Consider the following 27508-nt stretch of genomic DNA (forward strand, 5'->3'; position numbering starts at 1 on the left):
CAGAGCCTGGCTCTACCGTGGAATGTAATTCGGAATGTAATTTAGCCCAACCTTATTCATACCTAATCCATTATAAAGCATAAATGTTGCATTCGAGTGTAAGTTAAAAGACTCGCTACAGTATGTACCAGATTGCCAGGGCTCAAAATTAACAGTTGCCCGGGTGCCAATGAACACCCAAAGTGCCACCGGGCAACTTAAAAGCCGAGTCATTTTGCCCGGCTTGGCACTGCAGATACTGGTTTATCCCGAAGATAGACACAAAAAACTGGAATGACTCAGCGGGTCAGGCAGCATCTCGAGAAAAGGAACGTGACATTTTGTGTCAGCGACGGCTATATTGCGGGACAAAGATATTAGGTGCGTGTTGACGGAGAGTCGGAGCGAATGACGGGCCCCGCACAGCAGCAGCTCCCCTCATTAATCCTATACTGATCTCCCATTCATCTTTTACTGATCCCCCATTCATCTTTTACTGATTCCCCATTCATCTTTTACTGAACCCCCCCATTCATGCTGTACTGAGCCCCTCATTCATCCTGCAGTGATCCCCCATTCATCCTGCACAGACCTTCCGATCCACACTGTACTGACCCCCCCCCATTCATCCTGCGCTGATTTCACCCCCCCATCCATCCTGTACTGATCCCCCCCATTCAAGAAGAATGGGGGGAACAGTCTGAAGAAGGGGCTCAACCCGAAATGTTGCCTATTTCCTTCGCTCCATAGATGCTGCCTCGCCCGCTGAGTTTCCCCAGCACTTTTGTCTACTCCCATTCATCCTGTACTGAGCCCCCCCCATTCATCCTGTACTGATCTCCTCATTCATCCTGTAGTGATCTCCATTCATCCTGCACAGACCCACTGAGCCACACTGTACTGACCCACCCCCCCCCCATTCATCCTGTGCTGATCCCCCCCCCCCCCCCCATCCATCCTGTATTGATCCTCCCATTCAAGAAGTGGGGGGAACAGTCCAAAGAAGGGTCTTGACCCGAAACGTTGCCTATTTCCTTCATTCCATAGATGCTGCCTCAACTGCTGAGTTTCTCCAGCAATTTTGTCTACCCCCATTCATCCTGTACTGTTCCCCTCCATCCATCCGGTACTGATCCCCCACATTCAACATCACTGACATCCCCTGTGCTCTCCCCTCACAATTTTACACACTCCAACCAACATGTACTAATTCACCTGCCTCAATCCATCCATTCCACACCGATTGCCTTCTCAAAACCGCAGTGCTCGATTGTCACTGCTACCGTTGACACATTGTTACAGAATTCATTTTAACGGCAAATCAATGCTCTTAATATGGAGTATCAGTACAGTAGTTATTTAATGAACAACATTCGCAACTATACGTTGGATTTATCCAGGTTTTACTTCTATAGACGGCCATATACATCACAAATTTGGTCAGGAGAGATTTCAGTTGAAATTAGACAATGGGTGCAGGAGCAGGCCATTTGACCCTTCGAGCCAACACCGCCATTCAATGTGATCATGACTGATCATCCCCAATCCGGACCCTGTTTCTGCCTTCTCCCCATATCCCCTGACTCCGCTATTTTTAAGAGCTCTATCTAACTCTCTTGAAAGCATCCAGAGAACACCGCCCTCTGAGGCAGAGAATTCCAGACTTTAAATTTTAACGTTAATTCTGAAGTGGGAATGATGGAAACAGCGTTTATCAATAATTTTTTTTTAATCTGGTGCGTCTAAACTGGGTATCTTCATTGCTGTTCACAACACATGCATCTAATCTGAATGTCTGGTAAGGTGGGGTTTTGACACCTTTAAACATATTACCAAAAGAACATTTGCTGCAGTTATGTCCTTTGGCCATCTCTTGTCAGTTAGTGTAATGTTCAACCTATCAGATGGGTATAGTCGGTTATAACAGCTATTATCATAAAATGCCTTTAGAAATTTCCTTGCAACCTGTATATTTTGTTATGGATAAGTTATGTGGGAAGCGAGAGTGTTTCTGTACCAATAGCAATAACGACCCATGCTACGGCCATGTCATGGTAATTTTTGGTCCTTCACAGAAAACATGCTTGCATCAATCTGTAGTGTGCATGGTTAAGCATAAATGTTACCATGGTCCACGATTTATTGACACAGGTTGATCATACGCTGCATAATTTGACCACATTTTTGTTTGGAAGTGGAAAGAACTAAAAGAAATTGTATTAATTGCAATGTGTAAAAAGAGTTGAGTTGTATTATAATTTTGCTGCATGTCATGGTGGTATATATGATGTCTTGATTGGTGAATATGTTTAGTTTGTGACTTTATTTGAAGCAGAAATAATATGTGAATGTTTCATTGAGCATAATTCCGACTGGTAACTACGCACTTCGTCCGAGCGCATTATCGCACACGTCATACAAACAGTCTTAAATGACGACCTAAACTGCCATTTGGCAACCTAAAAAGCTGCCAATATTGCCCGGCTGGCAACAGGGGAAAAAGGTTAAGTGAGAGCCCTGAACAATTTCAAGCTGAAGAATGAGAAAGCTCCCTACCGTGGGAGGGGGGACACCCTCCCCCCCTCGGTCGCTACATTGCCTCGCAATTTCTCACTCTCAACTCTCACCCAATGTTGGCAACACCTGGGTAAATGGAGGTAGCCATGGTTACTTGCAGACAAAATCATGTTTGGGCATGATAGGACTGGTGTTTACTGGATGAAAACACACAAGACAATTTTGCATGGATTTTATGCACGTTAACAACTTCTAATATTACTCTTGTGCCCATGCAGTCCTTTCTGCAAAACAAATAGTCATTGCAAGTTGCAAGGAATAACTTGGCTATACCAGGAGTATTTGTACATTTTCCTACAATTTTATGGGAGCTTATACTTGCATTGCTTTCCCACAATTTATACCTTTATGCACAAATTCAAAATAAATAAAGACTTATTTATATAATATTTTTTTAACCCCTCTCAAAGAACATTACAGCTATTGTTTATAGTTTTTTTAACAGCAGACACAGTTATGATGTAGGTACTTACACAAAAGATAGACACAAAATGCTGGAGTAACTCATCGAGACGGGCAGTATCTCTGGAGTGAAGGAATGGGTGACATTTTGGGTCGAGACCCTTTAGTCTATCTAAAGACTAAACCAGCATCTACAGTTCCTTCCTACACATATGATGTAGGTAACTTGCTCGGCAGATTGTGCACAGTTATCAAATGCAATCAGCAAAAATATAAACTAGATACAAGGAACTGCAGTGCTGGTTTACCAAAAAAGACACAAAGTGTTGGAGTAACATAGAAACATAGAAAATAGGTGCATGAGTAGGCCATTCGGCCCTTCGAGCCTGCACCGCCATTTGATATGATCATGGCTGATCATCCAACTCAGTATCCCATCCCTGCCTTCTCTCCATACCCCCTGATCCCTTTAGCCACAAGGGCCACATTTAACTCCCTCTTAAATATAGCCAATGAACTGGCCTCAACTACCTTCTGTGGCAGAGAATTCCACAGAACTCAGCGGGTCAGGCAGCATCTCTGGAGAACATGGATAGGTGATGTTTCGGGTCAGGATCCATTTTCAGATCCGGACCCGAAACACTAGAGATGCTGCCGGACCTGCTAAGTTAGAACATATAACAGTGCAACACAAGAACAGGCCCTATGACCCACTGAGTTTGTGCTGCACATGACGCCAAGCCTGTCTTAGCTACATGCACATAATCCTTATCTCTCCATTCCATGTCTATCTAAAAGTCTCCAAAATGTCATTTTTCTATCTGGCTCAACCACCATACCCAATCAACATTTGTAAAATAGATGGCACACAAAAATGCTGGAGAAACTCAGCGGGTGCAGCAGCATCTATGGAGCGAAAGAAATAGGCAACGTTTCGGGCCGAAACCCTTCTTCAGATTTGTAAAATAGATTATATTTTTGTTGAAGTAGCGTGTTCCAGGAACCACACACTCTTTAAACAAAAGTTGTCTCACACTTGTTTGAACTTTGCACCTCTCGCCTTAAAACTATGCTCTCTAGTATTTAATTTTCCATCCTAGGAGAAAAGAGCTGACTGTCTACCTTATCTATGCCTCGCATAATTTTATATACTTCTATCAGGTCTCCCCACAACCTCCAACGTTATAGAGATAGCAATCTTAGTCTGTCCAATCTCTCCCCGCAGCTAAAACCCCTTCATTCCGACATCATTCTGGTAAACGTATTACAGCAAAAATATAATCTATCGTACAAATGTTGATTAAGAGGTGGAATATACGTGGATGTGGAATATGAGTTGCTGTTCCTCCAGTGTGTTCTCCAATGCCAGACTGAGGCCACACACAAAACTTGAGGAACATCCATTTCTCCCTTTCCCTTTCCACTTCCCAATCCATCATGGGTACTGACCTCCCCACTATTGACGGGATCTACAGCTTCTTCCCTGTAACCATCTGGCTATTAAAACACTGCAGCCTCCAGATATGGAAGCATACAATAATGGATTTGTAGGGTTGTGTGGGGAAGAATTAATAGTGCATGCAGGGCCTTGAAATGCTTACTGCTATATAGTCCAAGTCTGAGACGGATGTATTCCCCATCTCGCAATATAACTTGTGGTGTCCCTTGTACTTATCTGCACTTTCTCTGTGGCTGTAACATTACATTCCACACACTGTTTCCTTTCTCTTTTTTTACTAATGTTGTACTAATTTGTAGTTTGATTGTAATCATGAATGGATATTTAACCTGAATAGCTCACGAAACAAAGTTTTCCACTGTAATTCAGCATACATGATAATAACAAACCAATATCAATTCAAGAAGTATGTAATAGGGCAGGGACTAACACCACATTCAGTTGTGTGGAGTCTGCTCCTGTTCTCCATTCTGATTGCACTTTCCAGACCAGTGTGACTCCTAATCTTGGGGCATGGGTGCGTTCAATCTTTTTTCCTCCCATTACTGAAACATATGCACTCAAGGGTTTCCCTTCATCAAAACCCTCCCTGGCTTTCAGCAAGTCAGTTGGACCTAGGAAATTGGATGCAAAATTGGCCGAGTGGTCACAGACAAAGGGTGGTAATCAGGGTTGTTTTTCCAGATTGCACCCCCCTCCCCTTTTCCACCTATCACTTGCCAGGCTTTGTTCCACCTCCACCTCCACCTCTTTTCCAGCTTTCTGCCCCCTACTACAATCATGCTGAAGAAGGGCCTGACCTAAAATATCACCTGTCCATTCCCTCCATAGATGCTGCCTGACCTGCTGAGTTCTTCCTGCACTGGCGAAGGAGGTTTAGTGCTGACCACTAAAGGTTTATTAATTATGATGGGCAGAGGTAGGGTAAATAGTCACAATCTTTTTCCATGGTAGAGGAGTCTAAAACTAAATGACATGGCTAAGATATGGTAAAGATTTAAAGGGGACTTGAGGGGCAAATTGTTCATATAGAGAATGTGGCTATATGGGGAAGCTGCCAGAGGAAATGGTGGAGTTTAGTTTTGAGATACAGCATGGAATCAGGCCCTTCAGCCCAACTTGCCCACACCTGCCAACATAACATAGGTCTATAGTATCCCATTTATGCACCCACCTCCTACACACTAAAGGCAATTAGAGAGGCCAGTTAGCCAACAAACCTGCATGTCTCTGAGGAAACCCGAGTAACTTGAGAAAACCCACGCATTCACAAGGAGAATGTGCAAACATCACAGTCCCCAAGCTCAGGATCGAAACGAGTTAATTAATTTGTGATCTAACACTGCAGAGTTTGTTAAAATTAGTTTACTACATATTACGCACTTCATAATCATGAATATATACTTAAAATGAAACTTATTGAATGAGCTTCTGGGAAGATGCTTTATGATTATAATTATTTATTGTTTATCTAATTAGTAGATCATTTTGTCACATCCGATTGTTACTTTTCCTAGATGCCATCTGACATGCAAATTAATTTTTATATATGCAGTGAAACTAGGGAATGTCATAATGTGGAAAACATTAGCATCAATTAACATTTAATTAATTAACAATCTTTGTATGCATTCAATTTCTGTATGCCTAAAGTAGCACTGTCTTCTTGATGTCTCTTGAGCACATTTGACTCACTTAGTACTTTCAAGGAGATAAATTGACTATTTCCCATGATATTGCCGGATTTATTCTGCCCTTTGACGATGAAATGGATGATCAGGGATCAAGTCCCTTTTGTACGTTAATTATTAGGCTATGCTAAACATAGCAAATCATTCAAAGGCTAAGCGTAAGAGACCAGCTTGAACATAGCATGCATATTGCATTGCACAGAGCAGAATACGGTACAGCATAGGAACAGGCTCTGCGGCCAACATGTCAGTGCCGACTATGATGACAATCTAAACTAATCCCATTTGCATATTCTTCTATTCTCTGCCTGTTCATGTGTCTGTCTAATTCCCTCTTAAACATTGCTAACGTTTCTGGTTTTACCATCTCCCGTGGCAGTGCATTCCAGAAACCTGGTATTATGAATATTGTCCACGTGCAGGCAAGTGAAATTAGTTTGGTTAGCTAACTTGGTTGGCCAACATGGACGAGTCAGGCGGAAGGGCACGTTTCCATGCTATATAACTTTATGACTGTTATTGAAGTTCCTGTAAACTGACAGATCCTTTAGCATGAAACTTCATTTTATTATTAGTTGTCATATGTATTGAATTAAATGGATGGTACAAGTAGCAATTTATAAACTGAAGTGATATTAAAAGAACATATAATTTCCTGTTAATTTAATCAGAGGAATTTGGTTCTGCTGTCCTGATTTCATTGATAATCGGTCTGTCAGTATATAACACGGCTACTTATAGATTTTATGACTGCACAGTCTAAATATTTGTTTTTTTTAGAGTGGACAACATCTTCATGACAGTCATTGACACTTCGTTACAAAAGGGCAAGTGGATGGATAATTTGGTAGCTTTGAGGAAGAGGCTGATGAAGACTGAAAAAAGTTTGCAAAGTTCAAGATTAGACTTTAATAGGTCAGAATAGTATCACCTATTGTTAAAGCATTTATCAACTTATTAAAATGGTCACATGATAACAATTTTGCATGTAAGCATCATTGTGTGTTGTATGAAAAGGAAACAGTTAGTGAGATTCAACATAATTACCAATGATGGACACACAATGCTGGAGTAACCAGTTCTTTCCTTTACAATTACCACACTGGGTTCTGTGACTGACAGCATGTATCTGTGTCATCAAGACACTGATGAACTGGAATTTTCATAGTTCAAACCTACATTTATTTAATTATTTTCTCAAATGGAATAATACACTCTAACACAGGGGTCGACAACCTTGTTCTGCATAGGGGCCGGGACGCATGTCTGAGCGGATGGCAGGCCACATCTATCATGTGTACACATGGATCCCGCCCCAGATGGCAGGCATCAAGTCACGTGTTTACATAAGGTAGACAAAAATGCTGGAGAAACTCAGCGGGTGAGGCAGCCTCATGCAATCCTTGCATGTCTCACCCATTGAGTTTCTCCAGCATATTTGTCTACCTTCGATTTTTCCAGCATCTGCAGTTCTGTCTTAAAAGTGTTCACAGAAGGTGCGCGGCCATGCTGGCGGCTTTGCGCAGGATGCGGTACAGCCAGAGCTCGGTCGAGCTCGGGGCAGGCGCTCGGCGGGCCGGATGAATACGGGAAGCAAAATCAAGTCAAGTCAAGTTTATTCGTCACATACACATACGAGATGTGCAGTGAAATGAAAGTGGCAATGCTCGCGGACTTTATGCAAAAAGACAAACAAAAACAAACAACCAAACAAACTATAAACACAATCATAAACACACATATTATTTTACATATTAAATATTGGAAGGAAAAACGTTCAGTAAAGTTAGTCCCTGGTGAGACTAGGAGTTTACAGTCCGAATGGCCTCTGGGAAGAAACTCCTTCTCAACCTCTCCGTTCTCACAGCATGGCAATGGAGGCGTTTGCTTGACCGTAGCAGCTGGAACAGTTCGTTGCATGGGTGGAAGGGATCTCCCATGATTTTATTGGCTCTGGAGTTGCACCTCCTGATGTATAGTTCCTGCAGGGGGGCGAGTGAAGTTCCCATAGTGCATTTGGCCGAACGCACTACTCTCTGCAGAGCCTTCTTGTCCTGGGCAGAGCAATTCCCAAACCAGATGGTAATGTTTCCGGACAAGATGCTTTCCACAGCCGCTGCGTAGAAGCACTGGAGGATCCTCGGAGACACTCTGAATTTCCTCAATAGCCTGAGGTGGTAAAGGCGCTGCCTTGCCTTACTCACGAGTGCTGAGGCGTGCGATGTCCATGTCATATCCTCAGAGATGTGGACTCCCAGATATTTAAAACAGCTCACCCTATCCACAGGATCTCCATTTATCCTCAATGGAGTGTAGTCCTCGGATGATGTGCCCTCCTAAAGTCCATGATCAGCTCCTTAGTTTTTTTGATGTTCAAGAGGAGGCTGTTGTCCTGGCACCAGAGTGCTAGATCAGCCACCTCCTCCCGGTAGGCCTTCTCATCGTTGTCTGAGATCAGGCCCACCACCACAGTGTCATCAGCAAACTTAATTATTGAGTTGGAGCTGAACCTAGCCACACAGTCATGTGTGTACAGGGAGTACAATAGGGGGCTGAGGACCCAACCCTGGGGCGATCCTGTGCTAGGGTGAGGGACTTTGATGTATTCCCTCCCATCTTGACTACCTGGGGCCTGGCGGTGAGAAAGTCCAGGACCCAGGCACACAGGGAGGTGTTGAGCCCCAATTCCAGTAGCTTCCCGGCCAGTCTGGTGGGGACTATCGTGTTGAAGGCTGAACTGAAGTCTATGAACAGCATCCTCATGTAGCCCCCCTTCTGGCTGTCAAGATGAGAGAGAGCGGTGTGCAAAACCTGGGAGACCGCATCGTCCGTGGATCTGTTCGGACGGTATGCGAACTGCAACGGGTCCATGTTCCGAGGGAGGAAGGCGCAGATGTGTTTCTTCACCAGCCTCTCAAAGCATTTCATGACTACCGAGGTAAGGGCCACCGGACGGTAGTCATTCAGACAGGCTGGGGAGGCATTTTTTGGTACCGGTACTATGGTGGATTTTTTTAAGCAGGCAGGGACCACGGACTGTGGGCTGGATAATTTTGGGTCTCCTCCCCCCTCTCCTCCTCCTCTCTCTGACCCTCTCTCCCCCACCGACCCTCCCCCCCTCTCCTTCCCCCCTCCTCTCTCCTTCCCTTTCCCCCATTCCCTCTCCATCTCTCCATTTCCCCTATCCCAACCTCCCTCTCCTTCCTCTCCCAGGTCCAGTCCCGTCCATTTACTGCTGGATTCCTGTCCGCCGCATCCACACGGAGCAATGGCCGTCAGCGCCGCCATCTTTGATGAGGGCGGCCCTGACCCTGACCCTCCCCTGGGTGAAGCGCGGTGACAGATGGTACCGGGGCGCGCTGAACACCAGGCACTGCAGCCGCTGCAACTGCAACTGCACTTTTACATCAGTGGAACCGCATCCACCAATCCAACTAACCTTTTACCCAGTTCGTGGGATTATATCAGTTCTGATTTTTTGTAAAGAAGTGTAGATGACGGAAAAAAAACGCCTGCGGGCCGGATGATTTTGGGTCACGGGCCGAATCCGGCCCTTGTGCCATATGTTGCCGACCCCTGGTATAGGGATTGCTGGTTGGCGCAGTCTTGTTGGGCAGTAGGGCCTGTTTCCATGCTGTATCGCTAAAACTAACTTAAGCCGTATCCATAATGTCATCATTTTTCTTCACTACTGGAACAATCTCAACCCTGTCTATATTTATTTTCCTTACTTACATTGCACAGAAATCTTCATCAATCCCTTATCGTAGACCATATTTTCCAAGAGGTCTCCTTGCTCAATCCTATCCACACTATTTCTCATTCAGAGATATGTTGCTGGCACCTCATACTGATCATCTAACTCTTCTGAGTTGGCCCTGATGCTCTCACCTACATAAGATTCTTAAACCCAACTTTGATTGCCTTGATGTTTCATTGCTTCTAAACTGAAAGCATGCTGGGGGCAATACACCTGCATTGCCCTTAGCATGCATGTGCATCTGTATAACTGTATACCTTTGATATTTCTGTCTGCGCCTTGCATTCTTTCTCCCTAGCACTCATCCACCTGCAGCTCCTATTTCTGTAATTCTGACTCCGTATTTAGATTAGACTAAATCCAAACGAAGTCCCTCATTGATATTTAGTGAGCTGCGTGCTGATTCATATATGAGTGATTTATTAGTGTACTGTTTGATTTTGTTGTCCTCTTAGCAGTAACATCAGAGGACACATTTGAAAATGACTTGTAAAGATTTGGTTGAAAATATAATTTTTTGGTATGATCTATACGAACCTAAATGTGCAATTAAAACTTAGAAAAATATTTTTATTTTTTTCCCCACAGTACCCGTTTAAATGACCAGTCCGATGATTCTTCACAGCAGGATCATTCTCCTGCTTTAACAATGGAAGATCTCTTACAATCTAATCCAATAGTTTCTCCGATGAGCAACCGTCATCTGACAACCACTGAGAGAATGCTTCCTCAAAAAAATGTTTTTAGTAACATTAGTCCAACTAGCAGTTTTGGAGGCAGGGTAATTTTTTTTAGCTTATTACATTGCATTTATTTTTAGATTATCTGTATTTAACAGTGGCAGTTGCCACAGTTTGCTATCAGTTGGTGCAGACACTACAAGTTCACCAAGCGAAGGTAGACAAAAATGTTGGAGAAACTCAGCGGGTGAGGCAGCATCTATGGAGCGAAGGAATATGCGACGTTTCGGGTCGAGACCCTTCTTCAGACTAATGTTGGGGGGGGGGGCCGGGAAAAAGAAAGGAAGAGGCGGAGACAACGGGCTGTGGGAGAGCTGGGAAGGGGAGGGAGAAAGCAAGGACTACCTGAAATTGGAGAAGTCAATGTTCATACCGTTGGGGTGTAAACTACCCAAGCGAAATATGAGGTGCTGCTCCTAAAATTTGCGGTGGGACTCACTCTGGCCATGGAGAAGGCCCAGGACTGAAAGGTCGGATTCGGAATGGGAGGGGGAGTTGAAGTGCTGAGAGGTCCTTTCTTAAAAAGTTCACCAAGCGTTTTATTTTACTGAAGCGATATGAGTTGCTGTGAAATCCTTCCACCTAGGTTGCTTTATGAGGTTTCCTGATGAAGCGATTTAATACTGGGTTATACTGACGAAGATTTTGCAATGAGTCTCTCTGGACTGATTTATAATATCATAGAATTGTTACAGCAGAGCGTCCATTCACATAATGTGGGGGAATTGTGAGGTTATACACTTTGGTAGAAAGAATAAAGATGAAAAACTTTGGTCAAAGTATGCAAAGGAGATGTGAGAAAAAGCTATTTTTATGTGAAAGGTTATCATCTGGAATTTATTGCTTATAGGGATGGTGGAAACAATGTCCGTCAGGCATTCAAGAGGGAATTAGAATTGCTCCAGCTCGAGAATTTGGATCTTGTATCCACAGTGTCAGGATAAGGGACCACTCATTTAGAACTAAGTTGAGAATAATTATGTTTAACCAGATGGGTGTATAGCTAATTCTGCGATAACCTGTGTTTCCATACCATAAATTGGATATAACACGATTAACGAATCCAGGAACACTGTTTGTAGCAAAGATCCTATATTGGAGCAAGATAGACCACCCCTTCTAAATGCGATGGGCTGACGTGTAGTTTGCAACGGAGCGAAACGTGGGCCTTTTTTTCATCCATTTCAGTAACCCGACCCGACTCGCAGTGTAATCAACGTTGCGGGGAAACAGTTTGTGTTAATAAATTATAATTCTGAAAATGAGGAGAAGAATTTTACCAAATAACTTTTATTTTTACGAGGTTGTTTCCGTAACCGGCTTCCGTCTCCGCACTAGTTATCTTTATGGGATCTTTGGTGCGGAAGGCGGATACGGAAACTAAAAATAAAAGTTATTTGGTCATTATTTGGCGGATACGGAAACGGGGCCGAAAATTACTCATGAATCTGCCCATGACCGTACTACATCTTTTTTGTTCAGTGATCTATCTTGCTTGCTATAGGATCTTTGGTTTGTATAACGTGGGCCAAATTTGTTACAACATGATTTTGATTGGGAACTGGAGAAGCTCTCTTTAATATGCTTCATCATTGACTAATCGTGCTACTTTAGTTATAAACAAAATGTGACAAGCTGGGTGAGGAATGGAAGGTGTATATTTTATTAAAAAATCAGTGTCTTCTGGACTGAGTAGTTTAAAGAAGTGAAAAATATCTCTTTCAAATACAAATCTTTTTAGACGCCTCATTTGCCGGCTTCATCTGGTGTCGAGCAGGAAAATGAACAATTATGGAAAAAGCTCAGCGTACTTCGGGAAGACAATTCCCGATTGCTCTCCCAGAATCATAGTTTGGTGCGGGAAATTGAAAGTATACAGATGGAGCTGACTGAATCAAAAGTTAAAGTGAGTATTAAAATAAATATATTTCCTTTTTTTTTGCATAACAGAAATTCATGAAAAACTCTCAATATTGAAGGTGAGTTGGTCCATTGAGAAAGTGCTCCCCAGCCCAATCTCTCCTTCCAGCAGTTGGCCCATAGCTTTGCAGATTGCAACCTTTAAAGTGACATTCAAGGTTTTAAAAAATGTGATGTGACATTCAAATTGGGGAAATCTCCTACTCTATAAGAATGCATCTGAGATTGCAGGGGAAATGATAATGAAATATTGGATCATCCCAGTAAAATCTTTCAATTTTTTTGATTTTAGAGTTGTATCAAGCGTTATACATTTGTTTAAAGATATTTGATAAATTGTTGAAATTATAATGGCAAACTGAATATTGAGGCAGGAGGAAATGTGTTTTAAGAGCAGTGATTGGAGTGTTTTAAACTGTGTTGAATATCAACCTAAAAATTTGTCATTGCTTAATTTTATAGTGTTGTCATCTTGAACCATCTATTAATGAAAAGGCGCATCATATTTCTCAGTTAAATGAAGATATCCTGGGTTTGGAGGCTGAAGTAGAGGCTCAAGAGAAAGCTCTCAGGTAATCGCAGATTTAAATTGCCGCTTTTTATTAAGTCTGACAAATGATGGATCTACCTGGAATATTCTGATGGTTAGAAACCGTGCTAGTTGTAAAAAGGTGATTTCCAGGAATACACCTGGACTGTCTGGTGTTTAAGAAGGAACTGCAGATACTGGAAAAATCAAAGGTAGACAAAAATGCTGGAGAAACTCAGAGGGTAAGGCAGCATTTATGGAGCGAAGGAATAGATGACGTTTCGTATCTACCTTCCAAGAGCAGATTCATCTCATAAACAACTCGACACATTGCAAGTTCTTTCTCTTTAAAAAAAAAAAACCCAAATAAATAATTAACTGCGATCAATAAGCTATTCTAAATTTGAAAGATCTAATTTTTCCATTACATGTTGGTGTAATTTATAGTAATCAAGTAAAGGGCCTGTCCCACTTACGTGTCCTTGGCATGCAAATTACGCGACCTCGTGGCCGCGTTGAAACGAGACGGTCTAGCGAAGGTCGGGCGCAATTACATGCGTACGCACAGCCGTCTGGAGCGCGTGACATTATTTGAAGATGGACACAAAGCTGGAGTAACTCAGCGGGACCGGCAGCATCTCTGGAGAGAAGCAATGGGTGACGTTTCGTGTCGAGACTCTTCTTCAGTCTGAAAATAAGAGTCTTGACCCGAAACGTCACCCATTGCTTCTCTCCAGAGATGCTGCCGGTCCCGCTGAGTTACTCCTGCATTTTGTGTCTATCTTCAATTTTCTTGGCCCCGCTCTGGGAGTAGAAGTGGGGGCGGATCCGGACCGCAACAGCCGTGAGCCCCAGGCCAAGCTCGGCGATCGTTTGCCTGCTTCTGCTGCTGTTGAAGGTGAGACGTTGCATCGCGCCAGGGTCTTGGGCCTGTCCCACTTTGGTCGTCAGTTCCGCGACAGGCCGGAGGCGCGCGAGGATTTTGTTCACTACACAACTACATACCCCTCCGCGCTTCTAAGTGGGACTGGCCCCGCGCGACCATAGGATGCCCGTGCGCCTCAATGCGACCACGAGGTCTCGTAATTTGCGTGCCAAGGACATGTAAGTGGGACGGGTCCTTAACTGTAAATTTAACTTTATCTGTTCTCAGTGGCGGAGTTGGCAAGTGATTATTATGCTAAAGACCATGATGTTTAGATGTAGAGTCAATGTTTGTTTTCTTTCTCAATAAGAGTTTTCTTTTTTAATAAGAGTTGCTGAAGAAAAATTGGAAGAGAGCCAATGGATGGTTGCCGAGAAGGACAAACTGGTGGAAAAGTTGTCAGAAGAATGCAAAAGAGTGAAGAATGAGCTTTATGACCAAAATAAAAGAGGAAAGAGGTAGTATTTAACAGTCAGTATAATATTTTGTTAAAGATGCGTTACATAAATGCAATTTCTTAAATGATCTAGCTTTACATAAATGCAAGTTGTTGAATGACTAAGCAGATTATGAGGCTGACAGTGGAGAAGAACTCTTTCCAGATGGTACTGGTTAATATTTTGAACACTGCAAATTTTGAGGGGAATAACGAGGCTCTTCATAATTTCAGTTGATGATATCGCCAATGGAATTTGTTTGGGTGGCAATTTTATTGAGCTATTTTGATTCGCTGTAAGATGCCATCTTTGCCCATTTGACATTGTTTAATAAATGTTACAGGCAATCAAAATTCCAACAGCAATTGAATAGAATTTGTAAGGAAATTAAGATTGCTCCATTTTCTTCTTTAGTCTGTGGAGGGAAATGGACAGGCAATGTTCAGTTTTGAAGAAGGGTCTCGACCCAAAAGGAAATGTGTCCATTTCCCCCAAGGCCAGAGGAGGTAGTTGAGGCAGACACTATAACAACATTTAAAAGACATTTTGACACGTACATGGATAGGAAAGGATTAGAGGGATAAGGGCCAGACGTGGGCAGCTGGGACTAGTGCAGATGGGGCATCTTGGTCGGCATGAGCAAATTGGACCAAAGGGCGTGATTCCGTGCTGCATGACTATGACAGATGCTGCCTGACTTGCTGAGTTTCTTACAGAGTTATGTGGTAGTTGTTTAGCATGGAGGAAGATAGGAAGTTGGTCTTTCAGGGATCCATACCGGGACCGTTCCTCAAAATTAAAATTCACAAATTGGACTTAAGAATCGTAAACATAATTTCAAAAATTGCAGATGACACCGACTGGAGAGGAGGGTGTATAATTGGTACAGAGGAGAATACATCCATTTTGAAGAAGACAATAGCTTTTCAGAGTTGGAACCTTATTGAAAAAATGTATTTCAACGGAAATTATGTATAGTGTTTTGTATTTTAATGAGAAAGATTAGGTTGGTTTGTAATTGGGGAGAACCGGTACTTTAAAAACAATTAAGATTGCCTTGGCTTTGTTGAATAGAGTGGGACTATTCTGTTCTTTAGGACATAATCTTGCTAAGGAGAATCATTGACGATTAGGCCAAGAATGAAGCAATATATTTTGTTTTTAAATAGAGCTGAACAACAAAGAAATGAAGCCCTCTTTGATGCTGAAGAACTTTCTGTCGCGTTCAAACGGTACAAGGAAAAGACTACAGAAAAAATTACCATGGTGAGGAAGGGTGTAGAGTTGGATTTCAATGCAGTCATAAAATATGTGGGAATACTTGATCCGTTTTATCTTTTATATTACAGTTTCAAGCTAATGAAGAAGACTGGCAGAGCAGCTTGGATCACTGTGATAAGAACAGAGCAGGTTTACTTGGGAAATGCACTAGCCTAGAAAAAGAGGTGGAAAAGAAGAGCGAAGAAATCAGGTTAATCTTTCAATATGCGTATACCTCCTTCACTGCTGTTGCAAATACGATGACAATGCATGCTGTTCAACATTTGATAACAGCTGAGAACCCATCAACCACCTTTTTTTTGCTTTTTTTTTGCATTCTCCTTCTCTATCTCTCCCTCTCACACTTTCCCTCTCTTACAGTGCCTCCTCCCCCCCAGCTTGTGCTCCATCCCTTTCTCAGTTTATGCTCTGTCTCATGCAGGCATACTATCTTGTCCCCTGCACACTTCCTATCTGTCCTACACATGTATCCATTATCTGTCCAAGAACCTTCTCTCCTGTGCACGCACTCTCACTCCTGCATCTGCTTCCTCTCTTCCTGCGTGTAAGCCATCTCCTGCAGATGTTTTGTTTCCCCCTTTCTTTGTCCTGTATGGAGAATTTCATATATAACACCAGTATAGAGAAGAGCTAGCTTAACCGGATATTCATTGCACTCTTTAACAGTTTTTCTGAAGTAGGTATTGCTTCCTTTATTTTTATCACTGCTTGCAATAACTGCGCAGCAGCAATAAAATTATTAATTTTTGTTACATGTGTATAAAATGGAGAAAGACATTGACCAATTGTCTTTTCATGCAGGCTTATAAAGGAACAAAACTGTGATCTAAAGGTGGCTCAAAAGGATCTGGAGACTAAGAATGCAGGGATCTATTCAGTTTTATCTGATACTAAAGAAAAAGTTAAAATGTTAGAAAATGAACTGGCCAATAAAGAGACTATTTTGAAAGATCGAGAAGGCTTGAGGCTGGAGAATACAGAACTACGATTACTTACAACTTCCCAAAATGATAAATTGCTTCGGTTCAGTAAAGAGCTGGAGAGCACTAAAATGGAGATGAGGAACTTGGAGTCACTTCTACAACTTAATCGGACAGGAAGTAAAGAGGTAAACAAGAATAAATGTCGAAATACTCAATGGGGTAGGACACTGTTTTAACATCATGACATTTTTTTGTTCTCAAAAATATCCAAATCCTGTCAAGGCTTGAATAATGCTAACTCCTCACAAGATTTGTTTTATATTCATTGGTATCTTCTTTTGCAAGACCTTCTAGAACCAAGATTCCCCTATATTTAACATGCTTTGTTTTTCATGGGGTGTTTGTTTGACCTATTTATTTTACTGGTAAAACATTTGTTCCATGATTCAGAGGTTTCTGGGTTTAAACCCCTTTTCAGAGACAGCTAGGCTGAAATTCAGTACCAGAGACTAAATGTTCAAGTTCAAGTGAGTTTATTGTCATGTCCCTAATAGGACAATGAAATTCTTACTTTGCTTCAGCACAACAGAACATAATAGGCATTTACTACAAAACAGATCAGTGTGTCCATATACCATAAATGGAGTCTTTCCCACCAACTTGAAAAGCTGTAAAATGGTTCTGTGATAACGTAGCCAAGTATTGGTTACTAAAGGAACAAAAGTTTAAGAATAAGGGGTAAGGCATTTAGGACGGAGATGAGGAAACATTTTTTCACACAGAGTTGTGAGTATGTGGAATTCTCTGCCTCAGAGGGCAGTGGAGGCCGGTTCTCTGGATACTTTCAAGAGAGAGCTTGATGGGGCTCTTAAAGATAGTGGAGTCAGGGGATATGGGGAGAAGGCATGAACGGGGTACTGATTGTGGATGACAAGCCATGATCACATTGAATGGAGGTGCTGGCTCGGAGGGCCGAAGGGCCGAATGGCCTACTCCTGCACCTATTGTCTATTATCTGGTGTCCCTTAATAAACATAACCACTTGATCATTTATTTATTTGGCTGTTTTTGATGAGTACAAATTGTTCTGCCTTAAAATGTTTCTATTTTAAAATTATTACTCTTTAAAGGTACGTTCTAGTTGTTAAGCACTTTTTGGCATTCATGGCATTGCCTTACCTTGCTATTCCGGTACTCAGATATTTCCAATAAGATTGGTGTAATGGTTTGCAGGTTTTATTTTGTTATCATCTGCCAACTTTTGTTTATTAGCTCCCCATCCATTATCAGTGACCATACAAATACAAAGTTGAGTGCGATTGTGCCGATGGATTCTTTCTGTTGGTCTTGAGATGGCTGAAAACGCTATCCTGGATCCACAGACGTTATTAGAGTGAGGAATGTGCAAGTTCCCCCTCTGCATGACATCTTTTAACATGGAGACACTGATGCATGGACACCACAATTATCTTGACAGAGACCAACCTTGGTCCAAAGGTGGTTGCAGCCTTCATCTGCCTTCTCAGCTGTTGTGGTGCTCCCCCTGCTGGCCAGCCATCATCCTCTGCCTAGTTCACCATTGAGGCCTTCTGGGGCCGAGCTTTGTCAGGGATCTTCCTCTCGACCTGCTCGCCATGGGTGACCCTGCCAGGAGCGTAGCTCCAGATGGTTTAGCTCTCAAGATCTTAGGCACATGCAAGCTTCTCCACCACGACAAGGTGAAAACCCTTGGAAAAGAGCTCCCCTTCAATGCATTTCTCACTCAGCCCATTTGCTTCCCTGACACGCTCACCAGTTATGCTTGTTTGTCTTTCACTCCCTATTAATATTAATTCCGATCAATGAACTTATCTTCTGTATTGTTAATACCTAAAAGCTAGTTATAACCATTCATTTGCTGATTTTCAAGTGTTTTCCATATTGACTTGCTAACATATCCCATCTCTAATAAGTTTAATTTGAACATTCACTTTTTACAGTATTAAAAAAGTCCCATTTTCATACTCGGAAATTAGCATCTTGTTCCCTATTGATTAAAGACCAACTGTGAAATAATTGAGATTAACATTTTAAATGCCTAAGGTGATTATTCACAAATAATTCACAATATAACATGATTTTTATTATTTTTAATTTATAGGCCAAATGGAAGGAATTTAGTGTTCAATTGCCAAATAAATGCCCATTTAAATCAAATGGGTTGTGACGCGCTGGTTTAGAACGTTCAAATCGCGCTGGATTTGTGCCCTCAAACCGAGAAAAATATGCGGGTTGATTGGATGGTAATTATAGGGATGATGGGTACATACCAAATTGTTTGCTTTATAAAACCCTGGGGCTGCGAGAAGAACTGACGAGATCGAGGCCTATAAAACTAATAAAGACCGGGTCTTGCAGCGATTCTCCGTTAATGATTTACTAGGCTGAACATCTGCGATTGGAACAGCCTAGTAAAAATCGGGTTTTAAACCCGCCCCCTCCAAACAGCTCCAAAATCACACACAAGGGGTGGGGCAGATGCTCAGCCATGATTCAGGTAGGTTTTGTAACATACCTATAACATATTCTCTAATGTGAACATATTTTACAATTCCCACATGTTCCATAGATTAAAGACCAACAAATAATTGAGAATGTTATGAAAGGTGCAGGTATTATTTTGAGCTCCCAAATTTTACAAATGTTGTGATTGGGATAGAGAACCTATATGTTGATTGGATGGTATTGCAGGAGATGGGCCAAGCAGAGAAGGAGATGAAGTTTTATTCACACGTTGTTCATCAATGCAGAAATATAACTTAAATACGTTCAAATCTGATTCCTTTTATTTGTATTTTTCAGGGCGACAGTGGTGTATTCAGTACAGGAATATCAAGTGCAAACTACCCTGATGTCTTTTCTTCAACTAGGAAGGAAAATGAAATGAAAGATTTCAAAATGAGTGCTGATTTCGGTGATTCCCATTTCACAGAATCCAGGTATTTTTTAAACTACATTGATTATTGAAAAAAAAATTTCCTCACACACAATAATTCTGATCAACTTGCAAATCTGTTTTCAAAAATCCACGCTTACCTGTTTAAAAAAAAAAAAGGACTTAAAATTATGTAATTTATTTGAAGTTTGGTATTTAAACCTGACTTAATTTCAGATTTGTCCTGTATTTTAGGGGGGATATGAGCATCTTTGACAATGCCATCTTTCATTGGCTATCCTAATGTCCCTTTAAGAAGATGGTAGTGAACTGCCTCTTCAAACTGCTGCAGTCCCTCCTGTGATGCTACTTTCACAATGTTGTTGGGGAACAAGATCGAGGACGTAGATCCTGCAACAATGGAAAAAATGGCAATATTTCCAAATCAAACTGCAATGTGGCTTGAAGGGGTGTTCTTCCCATGCACCTGCTGCCTTTGTGGTCTTGGTGGTCAAAGTTGGGGTCTCGACCCGAAACGTCACCCATTCCTTCTCTCTAGAGATGCTGCCTGTCCCGCTCAGTTACTCCAGCTTTTTGTGTCTAGCCTTGGTGAGTAACTAGTGCATTTTGTAGATGTCAAGAGTCAAGTCAACAGTGTTTATTGTCATACGTACTGACAATGAAACTCTTGCTGCTGCTGCTTAACAGGTCTGTAAACACAATAACACGCGGGTAACATATATATATCTAGAATATCTTAGTAATGTGTGTTCTTTAGGGTTAAATGTACATTTGCTGCTTTTGAAACTTGATCCTTTGTTTCTTTAGCACACTTATACTTTATTTCCAAAGAACAGGTGGCTTTTTATTCCATCTACTAAAGGCTTCACCTCACCCCTGTTCCATTACCTAAAGGGGCAGCTCCTTGCCTTCTGGCTGCACTTCTCACCCTCCATCCTCATCTTCGGACACCCTGTGCATAGAAGGTAGGGCCGAGGATGTCCTGGTTGGGTTTCTCCTGGGCCTGGCCAAGCTGGCCTTCCGCAAGTTTGGAAGAGGGCTCGTCCCGGGCCGGCTGCCTGGTTGGTGTTAGAGAGGGACTACATGCTATCCATGGGTGCCCTGGGGGATTTCCGAGACAGCGGGGGGTTGAATGCATCCTTGACAAGGAGTGTAAGATAGTTGTATAATAGTTTATCGTTTGTCGTGTTTTATGGTGGTGGGTTGTGTTTTGTTTTTTACTGTATTGTATATATTTTAATATTTGAATAAATATTTTTGATTATAAAAAAGGCTTAACATCTCAATTGCTTATTTTGAAATTCATTCGCCTTTTATATGCTAATTTTTCACAATTGTTGATGCCATCTTACATTTTCTTCTTCAAAATATATTCCCCCAATTTTGTGGAAATTTCAACTTCATATTTGCAGTTGCTGATTCCTGTGTCCAAGACATTTATGAGTATGCTGGACAGCACTAGTCTTAGCAATGATCCACGTGATACAACGCTTTACATCTTCTCTTCCCAAATTTGAATAAATGCTTTTATTTAATTTGATTAAGTAAACATGAAGTCAAATACTTGTTATTTATTTGGAACTATATCATTGCTTTATAGTGTTTTTGACTAAAAGTATTCTCCTTTAGACTAAGGTTAGGAATGAAAGATGAAATTCAGAAGCTGGAATCTAGCCTGGCCAACAGTAAAGTCTCAAAGCTACAATGTACTGATGTATTGGATGGAACAAGCCCAGAACTAACCTCGAACAGAAAAAAGGATGGTAAGTTGTACTAGCTTGAGTGGCAAGAAGAATGAAAACAAAACTGAGAAGTAAATCACTGCACAGTATTGAAACACAAAGGCATCTGTAGGTTAAATGAAGATATATTATTTTTACCTGGGTTATTGTACATATTTTTTTATGGGGCAGATTGAGACGAACATAATTCTGGGAAGGATTGACAATAGATTCTGTGAGATTATTTTGCCAGGGTGAAGAATTTAGGGTGGGGAAAATAGCTACAGGGTAAGAAATCCACTGTTTCTGACAGTATTCGCCATAATTTTGACAAGTATGTTATATTAGAACTTATGCATAACAAAAAAATGTCAGCATTTTGGTTGGGGAAAAAGACATCATGATTATGCTTACTTTTTTGTAAATTGACCATTTGTTCTAGCATGGCAAGATTTTTTTTTAGCAATGTTCACAAATGTTCTCTGCTCCTTTCAGTTTCCTTATGCTGAGGATCATCCCTATTTCTTTATTACATTCTTGAGATCAATTAGCAGCATAAATCTAGGTCTGGGACAGTATATAATTAACCAAAAACATTTGCCAATTGTGACATCTTTACTTCATTAGTATTTTATCTGACACAAAGTATGCTACTTCTGTCACCTTGTCAGCTGATAGAAAGACTCTGGAACAGCATTTCGAAGAAGAGCGATGTAAACGAAACAAAGAAGTTGAGGAGCTGCAAGCTAAATTATTGGAAGCAGAATCTACAATCTCAACATTGGAAACTCGGATGACAGGACAGAGGAGCAGTTGTCAGAAGTTTGAGGAGCAACTGTTGGAAAAGGAAAATGGCATTGAGAAGTTGGAACAGGAGGTGTGTAACCAGCACGTCAAGATAATTACATTTTACTCCACAATTCTATTTCATTGTGCTCAAGTTGGATTATAGGAATAGGAGCTAAATAGGAACTGCACAAACCAGGTTCACCTTTGGAGAGATAGCGTTTGGTCTATCACCTAAGACTGTACCGCCTCCCCTTCCCCTTCCCCACATCCCATAACCTGTCCGATTATCAAAAATCCATCAATCTTAGATTTAATATTAATAATAATAATAATAAACTTTATTACGGACTCAAGGTCCAGACAAGGGGCAACATTACATAAAAAATGCATTGCATATTAAATATCATAAAATACATATAAAATCTTAGTATATCATATCATATTCTATGTCGCTCTCCAGGGAGATGCTAACTGCATTTTGTTGTCTCTGTACTGTACACTGACAATGACAATTAAAGTTGAATCTGAATCTGAATCTGATATCACTTATAAAAACATCATAATTTATATATTTTTAAAAACACAATACATGTTAAAAATCCAGATTAAAAGAATGATCAATGTCCTACAACGAGACAACGATACCAGTGTCTCCACAGCTGGGATTCGTAGCGTGTAGTGCTAACCCTTATGTTTGACAAGGCCACAATAAGCACATTTTTAGAGTCATTTATCCTGCAAATGAATTTATACATGTGATGTCTTAGGATAGCTTCTAAAGTACTGACTCCTGCAGCCACAAACATATTACTGGCACTATACCATCAGTTAATATTAACATAATTAACAATATTAACATCAGTTATCATTTGTGGAAGATTTTTCCAAGTTCTCATCTTGAATTAATGACCTTGGAAGTAACGCCCTGTTGATTTGCCTGGGGAGAGATTATGCAAACTGACATTGTTTTCCCTGGAATTTTGAAGATATGATTTGAGTGAAATACATGATATTGAAGGGAATGAGAGGAAGACAGGAAGAGAAAGAGGGCCAAAAATAAATATTTTTACTGGAGATACAAGGAACTACTGTTGCTGGTTTACCAAAAAAAAGACAAAGTGCTGCAGTAACTCAGCGGGTCAAGCAGCATCTCTGGAGAACATGGCTAGGTGGCATTTCAAGTAGGGGCCCTCTTTGAGTTTGAAGATGGGACCTGATCCAAAACGTCACCTATCCATGTTCTCCAAAGATGTTGCCTAACCTGCAGAGCTATAAGCGAGTTTGGTATTCCGACTGCGCATGCCCAGGTCATAGGTCATTCACGATAAATATTCTCGGCAGCTCAGCTGCTGCGTGTATACAGACCTATGTTTCATCCGTAGTCAGGATCAAACCCGGGTCTCCGGCACTGCAAGCGTTATTGAATTGCTACTGGACCGTTCCCGTCCCCTCATCCATGGGCGGCCGGAGATGTCTGGGATGACCCTGGACTGACGGGACACTGGCCTGGAGCAGTGGCAGCCCCAGGCTTACAGCCAGCGAGGAGGAGAAGCGCTAACTCCAGCTCAACTCTGCCTGTCCTGTCGGGTTAACCGACAGCCCTGGATTAACAGTCCACGCTGGCTGTAAGCCTGGGGCCGCCACTGCTCTGGGCCGGTGTTCCGTCAGTCCATGGCTGTCAGTTTACCCGGCGGGCAGGCAGAATTCACTTATTCCAGCACTTTGTGTCAACAACATTTGTGCTGGTTTGAGAATCCAGCACCAGGGGGCGTAAACTAAAAAAATTAACCAATGCCTTTTCTGCAGTAAATTCAGGAAATAATTATACATGACAAGGCTGGGATAAGTTTAGAATCATTTTATTCAGAATATAATTGATGCTTTTCGAGATTGATAGATTTAAGTTAATCAACGTGTCATAGTCATATAGTAATACAACGTAGAAACGGACTCTTCGGCCTAACATGCCCACATCGACCAACATGTTCCTTCTACACTGGTCCCACAGGCCTACATTTGGCCCATATCCCTCTAAACCTTTCCAATCCATGTACCTGTCCTAATGTATCAAGGGATATAGAAATAATAGAGATGATCACAATGTGTAGGAAGGAACTGCAGATGCTGGTATATAGAAACATAGAAACATAGAAATTAGGTGCAGGAGTAGGCCATTCGGCCCTTCGAGCCTGCACCGCCATTTAATATGATCATGGCTGATCATCCAACTCAGTATCCCGTACCTGCCTTTTCTCCATACCCTCTGATCCCCTTGGCCACAAGGGCCACATCTAACTCCCTCTTAAATATAGCCAATGAACTGGCCTCAACTACCCTCTGTGGCAGAGAGTTCCAGAGATTCACCACTCTCTGTGTGAAAAAAGTTCTCCTCATCTCGGTTTTAAAGGATTTCCCCCTTATCCTTAAGCTGTGACCCCTTGTTCTGGACTTCCCCAACATCGGGAACAATCTTCCTGCATCTAGCCTGTCCAACCCCTTAAGAATTTTGTAAGTTTCTATAAGATCCCCTCTCAATCTCCTAAACTCTAGAGAGTATAAACCAAGTCTATCCAGTCTTTCTTCATAAGACAGTCCTGACATCCCAGGAATCAGTCTGGTGAACCTTCTCTGCACTCCCTCTATGGCAATAATGTCCTTCCTCAGATTTGGAGACCCAAACTGCACGCAATACTCCAGGTGTGGTCTCACCAAGACCCTATACAACTGCAGTAGAACCTCCCTGCTCCTATACTCAAATCCTCTTGCTATGAAAGCCAACATGCCATTCGCTTTCTTTACTGCCTGCTGCACCTGCATGCCTACCTTCAATGACTGGTGTACCATGACACCCAGGTCTCGCTGCATCTCCCCCTTTCCCAATCGGCCACCGTTTAGATAATAATCTGCTTTCCCGTTTTTGCCACCAAAATGGATAACCTCACATTTATCCACATTATACTGCATCTGCCAAACATTTGCCCACTCACCCAGCCTATCCAAGTCACCTTGCAGTCTCCTAGCATCCTCCTCACACCTAACACTGCCCCCCAGCTTAGTGTCATCCGCAAACTTGGAGATATTGCCTTCAATTCCCTCATCCAGATCATTAATATATATTGTAAATAGCTGGGGTCCCAGTACTGAGCCTTGCGGTACCCCACTAGTCACTGCCTGCCATTGTGAAAAGGACCCGTTTACTCCTACTCTTTGCTTCCTGTTTGCCAGCCAGTTCTCTATCCACATCAATACTGAACCCCCAATGCCATGTGCTTTATATACCGAAAATAGACACAAAATGCTGTCGTAACTCAACGGGACAGGCAGCATCTCTGGAGAGAAGGAATGGGTGATGTTTCGGGTCAAGACCCTTCGTCTGAAGAAGGGTCTCGATCCGAAACGTCACCCATTCTTTCTCTCCATAGATGCTGCCCGTCCTGCTGAGTTACTACAGCATTTTGTGTCTATCTTTGAGATGATCACAAATCAGGGATATGATAAGTACAGAGCTAGGTTGTAAAGCAGCCATGATCTCAATGAATGGGGGGAACAAGTGATGGGACATGATTTAGGGTTTTATACAGTTGCAGCGTTTGTTTTGCTTGTGATACACTAGTTCTGTAGAAAAAGAAGCCAACATTTTTTTGTGTTCTATAATGTTAATTTTTAATGGTTTGTGTACATGGACCCTGCAGACTCGTGGACATTATTATTACTAATCTTTCCCTTTTTTTTCTCTCTATCTTTTTGGGTCAGAATGAAAAAATCCTTAAATTGAAATCTATTTGCTTATTTCATTTTAACTTTGGACTTGTGTAGACTGCCACATTGATCAACGTGTTCCTTCCACACTAGTCCCACTAGTTTACCTTGTGTAGACTGCCACCTATCTTTGCATCACTGGCAAACATGGATTAGTACTTATTATTCCATCACTCAGTTAATAAGTGCATTAAATTGTGTGTCAATTCATTAATCGCGACCAGCAATAAGGGGACTGATTGTCCACACCCTCTTCAATTCCTCAGTCATCTCAAGGATTTTATCAAATACCTTAAGTAAGCACTTTATATCTGTAAACATTGCCTGTCCACTGCTTTAATCATCTCTTCAAAACATTTTATCGGATTCACTCATTGTGACTTATTCCTTGACAGTCCATGCTGGCTCTTTGATCATTAAATTTTCCAAAGTGTTTGATCATATAAGCCAAATGGGCATTTCTAAAATTAATTTATCATGAGATGCTCATGGCCAAATTAAAACTTTCTTATATTTTGTTGTTATGCACATACTTTGTTTAGAATAACAAACTTTTTTCCATATCCTCCTTTACCCTGGGGTGAAACCCTAATATCAAAATATTCTTACATGTAAAAAACTGAATTTGGACTGATTTGGATAGATTATTTAATCTATTACTTAATGTGGGATTAACAACATAGATTTATTACTGCTATGAGTTCTCTTGTTAATATCTTAATAAGAAGAAAATGGATGCATTCTGATGTGTTCAGCAATGATAAATGTAAATACAGGTGCACAACCTTTTATCCGACGATCCAAATAACGAAAACCTCCGAATAGCGACATTTTTTTCGGTCCTTGAAGAAAGGTCCTTGAAAACGTTCACCGAGGGCGGCCTGCAGAGGTGACAGCGGAACCTCCGGTCAGTCCTCGAAGAAAGGGGAACTAAATCCCCATTCATAAAAGAGGTGAGGGTATATTGCGCGGGAGGGTTAATAATTGACAATATGCTGCTACCTGCCTGCTGAGTTAAAAAGTTCCCACGGTAGACACGATACACAGTGTATCGTGAGTCTTGCGTGGGAACTTTTAAACTCAGCGTGCAGGCAGCAGCAGATTGTCGCTCCCTTCAATTTCACCCCACCTACACCCCTCTGCTTCCCGGCCATGTGTGTGACCCCTTCCCTCCCCTCTCCAGCACCCCGCTCATTGCACCGGCGTGGGGGCTTTGTACTGTCTTCACGATGGCGATGGCTGCAGGTTAGTGCAGTCACCGGAGACGTCAGGACCAATTGGACGTCGACCACCAGACCCACCGCAAGCACAGAGATCCCAGGGACCCACAGCCAGCAGCAGCCCAGCCCAGTCCCGCTCCAACTTCTTCTGCCGGGATCAAGGCGCAAACTCGCGACCTTGCGGTTATGAGCCGAGCACTCTACCACTGAGCCAGCCATTAAAATCTACGCAAAAAAATTTCCATTCCGAAGACCGACAAATTCTGAATTACGAAAGGTGTCTGGTCCCAAAGCTTTCGAATAAAAGGTTGTGCACCTGTACAACAATTGTTTTAATGAAGCTTCTGAACCACGTATTTATTTTGTAAATACTTTTCAATGTTTTAAAGTAGAAGAAAATGCTTACTTTGAAATTGTTTGTATTCCAAAATTACAAATTTTATTCTGAATATCTGATCCAA

At 41.8% G+C, this 27508-nt stretch overlaps 1 protein-coding gene across 9 annotated transcripts in view; it reads left to right on the forward strand.

Annotated features, from left to right (window-relative positions):
* Positions 1-27508, forward strand: part of ccdc18 (coiled-coil domain containing 18) — a 78654-nt gene that overhangs the window by 2950 nt on the left and 48196 nt on the right. For 5 of the 9 annotated variants that reach the window (XM_055641422.1, XM_055641423.1, XM_055641426.1 and 2 more), the window contains 11 exons: positions 6889-7023; positions 10457-10649; positions 12350-12514; positions 12991-13100; positions 14312-14440; positions 15589-15685; positions 15769-15890; positions 16502-16808; positions 19465-19601; positions 21188-21321; positions 21951-22156. In XM_055641422.1, coding sequence (XP_055497397.1) covers positions 6889-7023; positions 10457-10649; positions 12350-12514; positions 12991-13100; positions 14312-14440; positions 15589-15685; positions 15769-15890; positions 16502-16808; positions 19465-19601; positions 21188-21321; positions 21951-22156 — 1735 coding nt within the window. Of the gene's footprint in view, positions 1-5251; positions 5337-6888; positions 7024-10456; positions 10650-12349; positions 12515-12990; positions 13101-14311; positions 14441-15588; positions 15686-15768; positions 15891-16501; positions 16809-19464; positions 19602-21187; positions 21322-21950; positions 22157-27508 lie in introns of those variants that run through there. The other 4 variants (XM_055641425.1, XM_055641430.1, XM_055641431.1 and 1 more) reach the window with 2 other exon arrangements.

Source organism: Leucoraja erinacea, chromosome 10 (assembly GCF_028641065.1).
Source record: "Leucoraja erinacea ecotype New England chromosome 10, Leri_hhj_1, whole genome shotgun sequence".
Classification (NCBI taxonomy): domain Eukaryota; kingdom Metazoa; phylum Chordata; class Chondrichthyes; order Rajiformes; family Rajidae; genus Leucoraja; species Leucoraja erinaceus.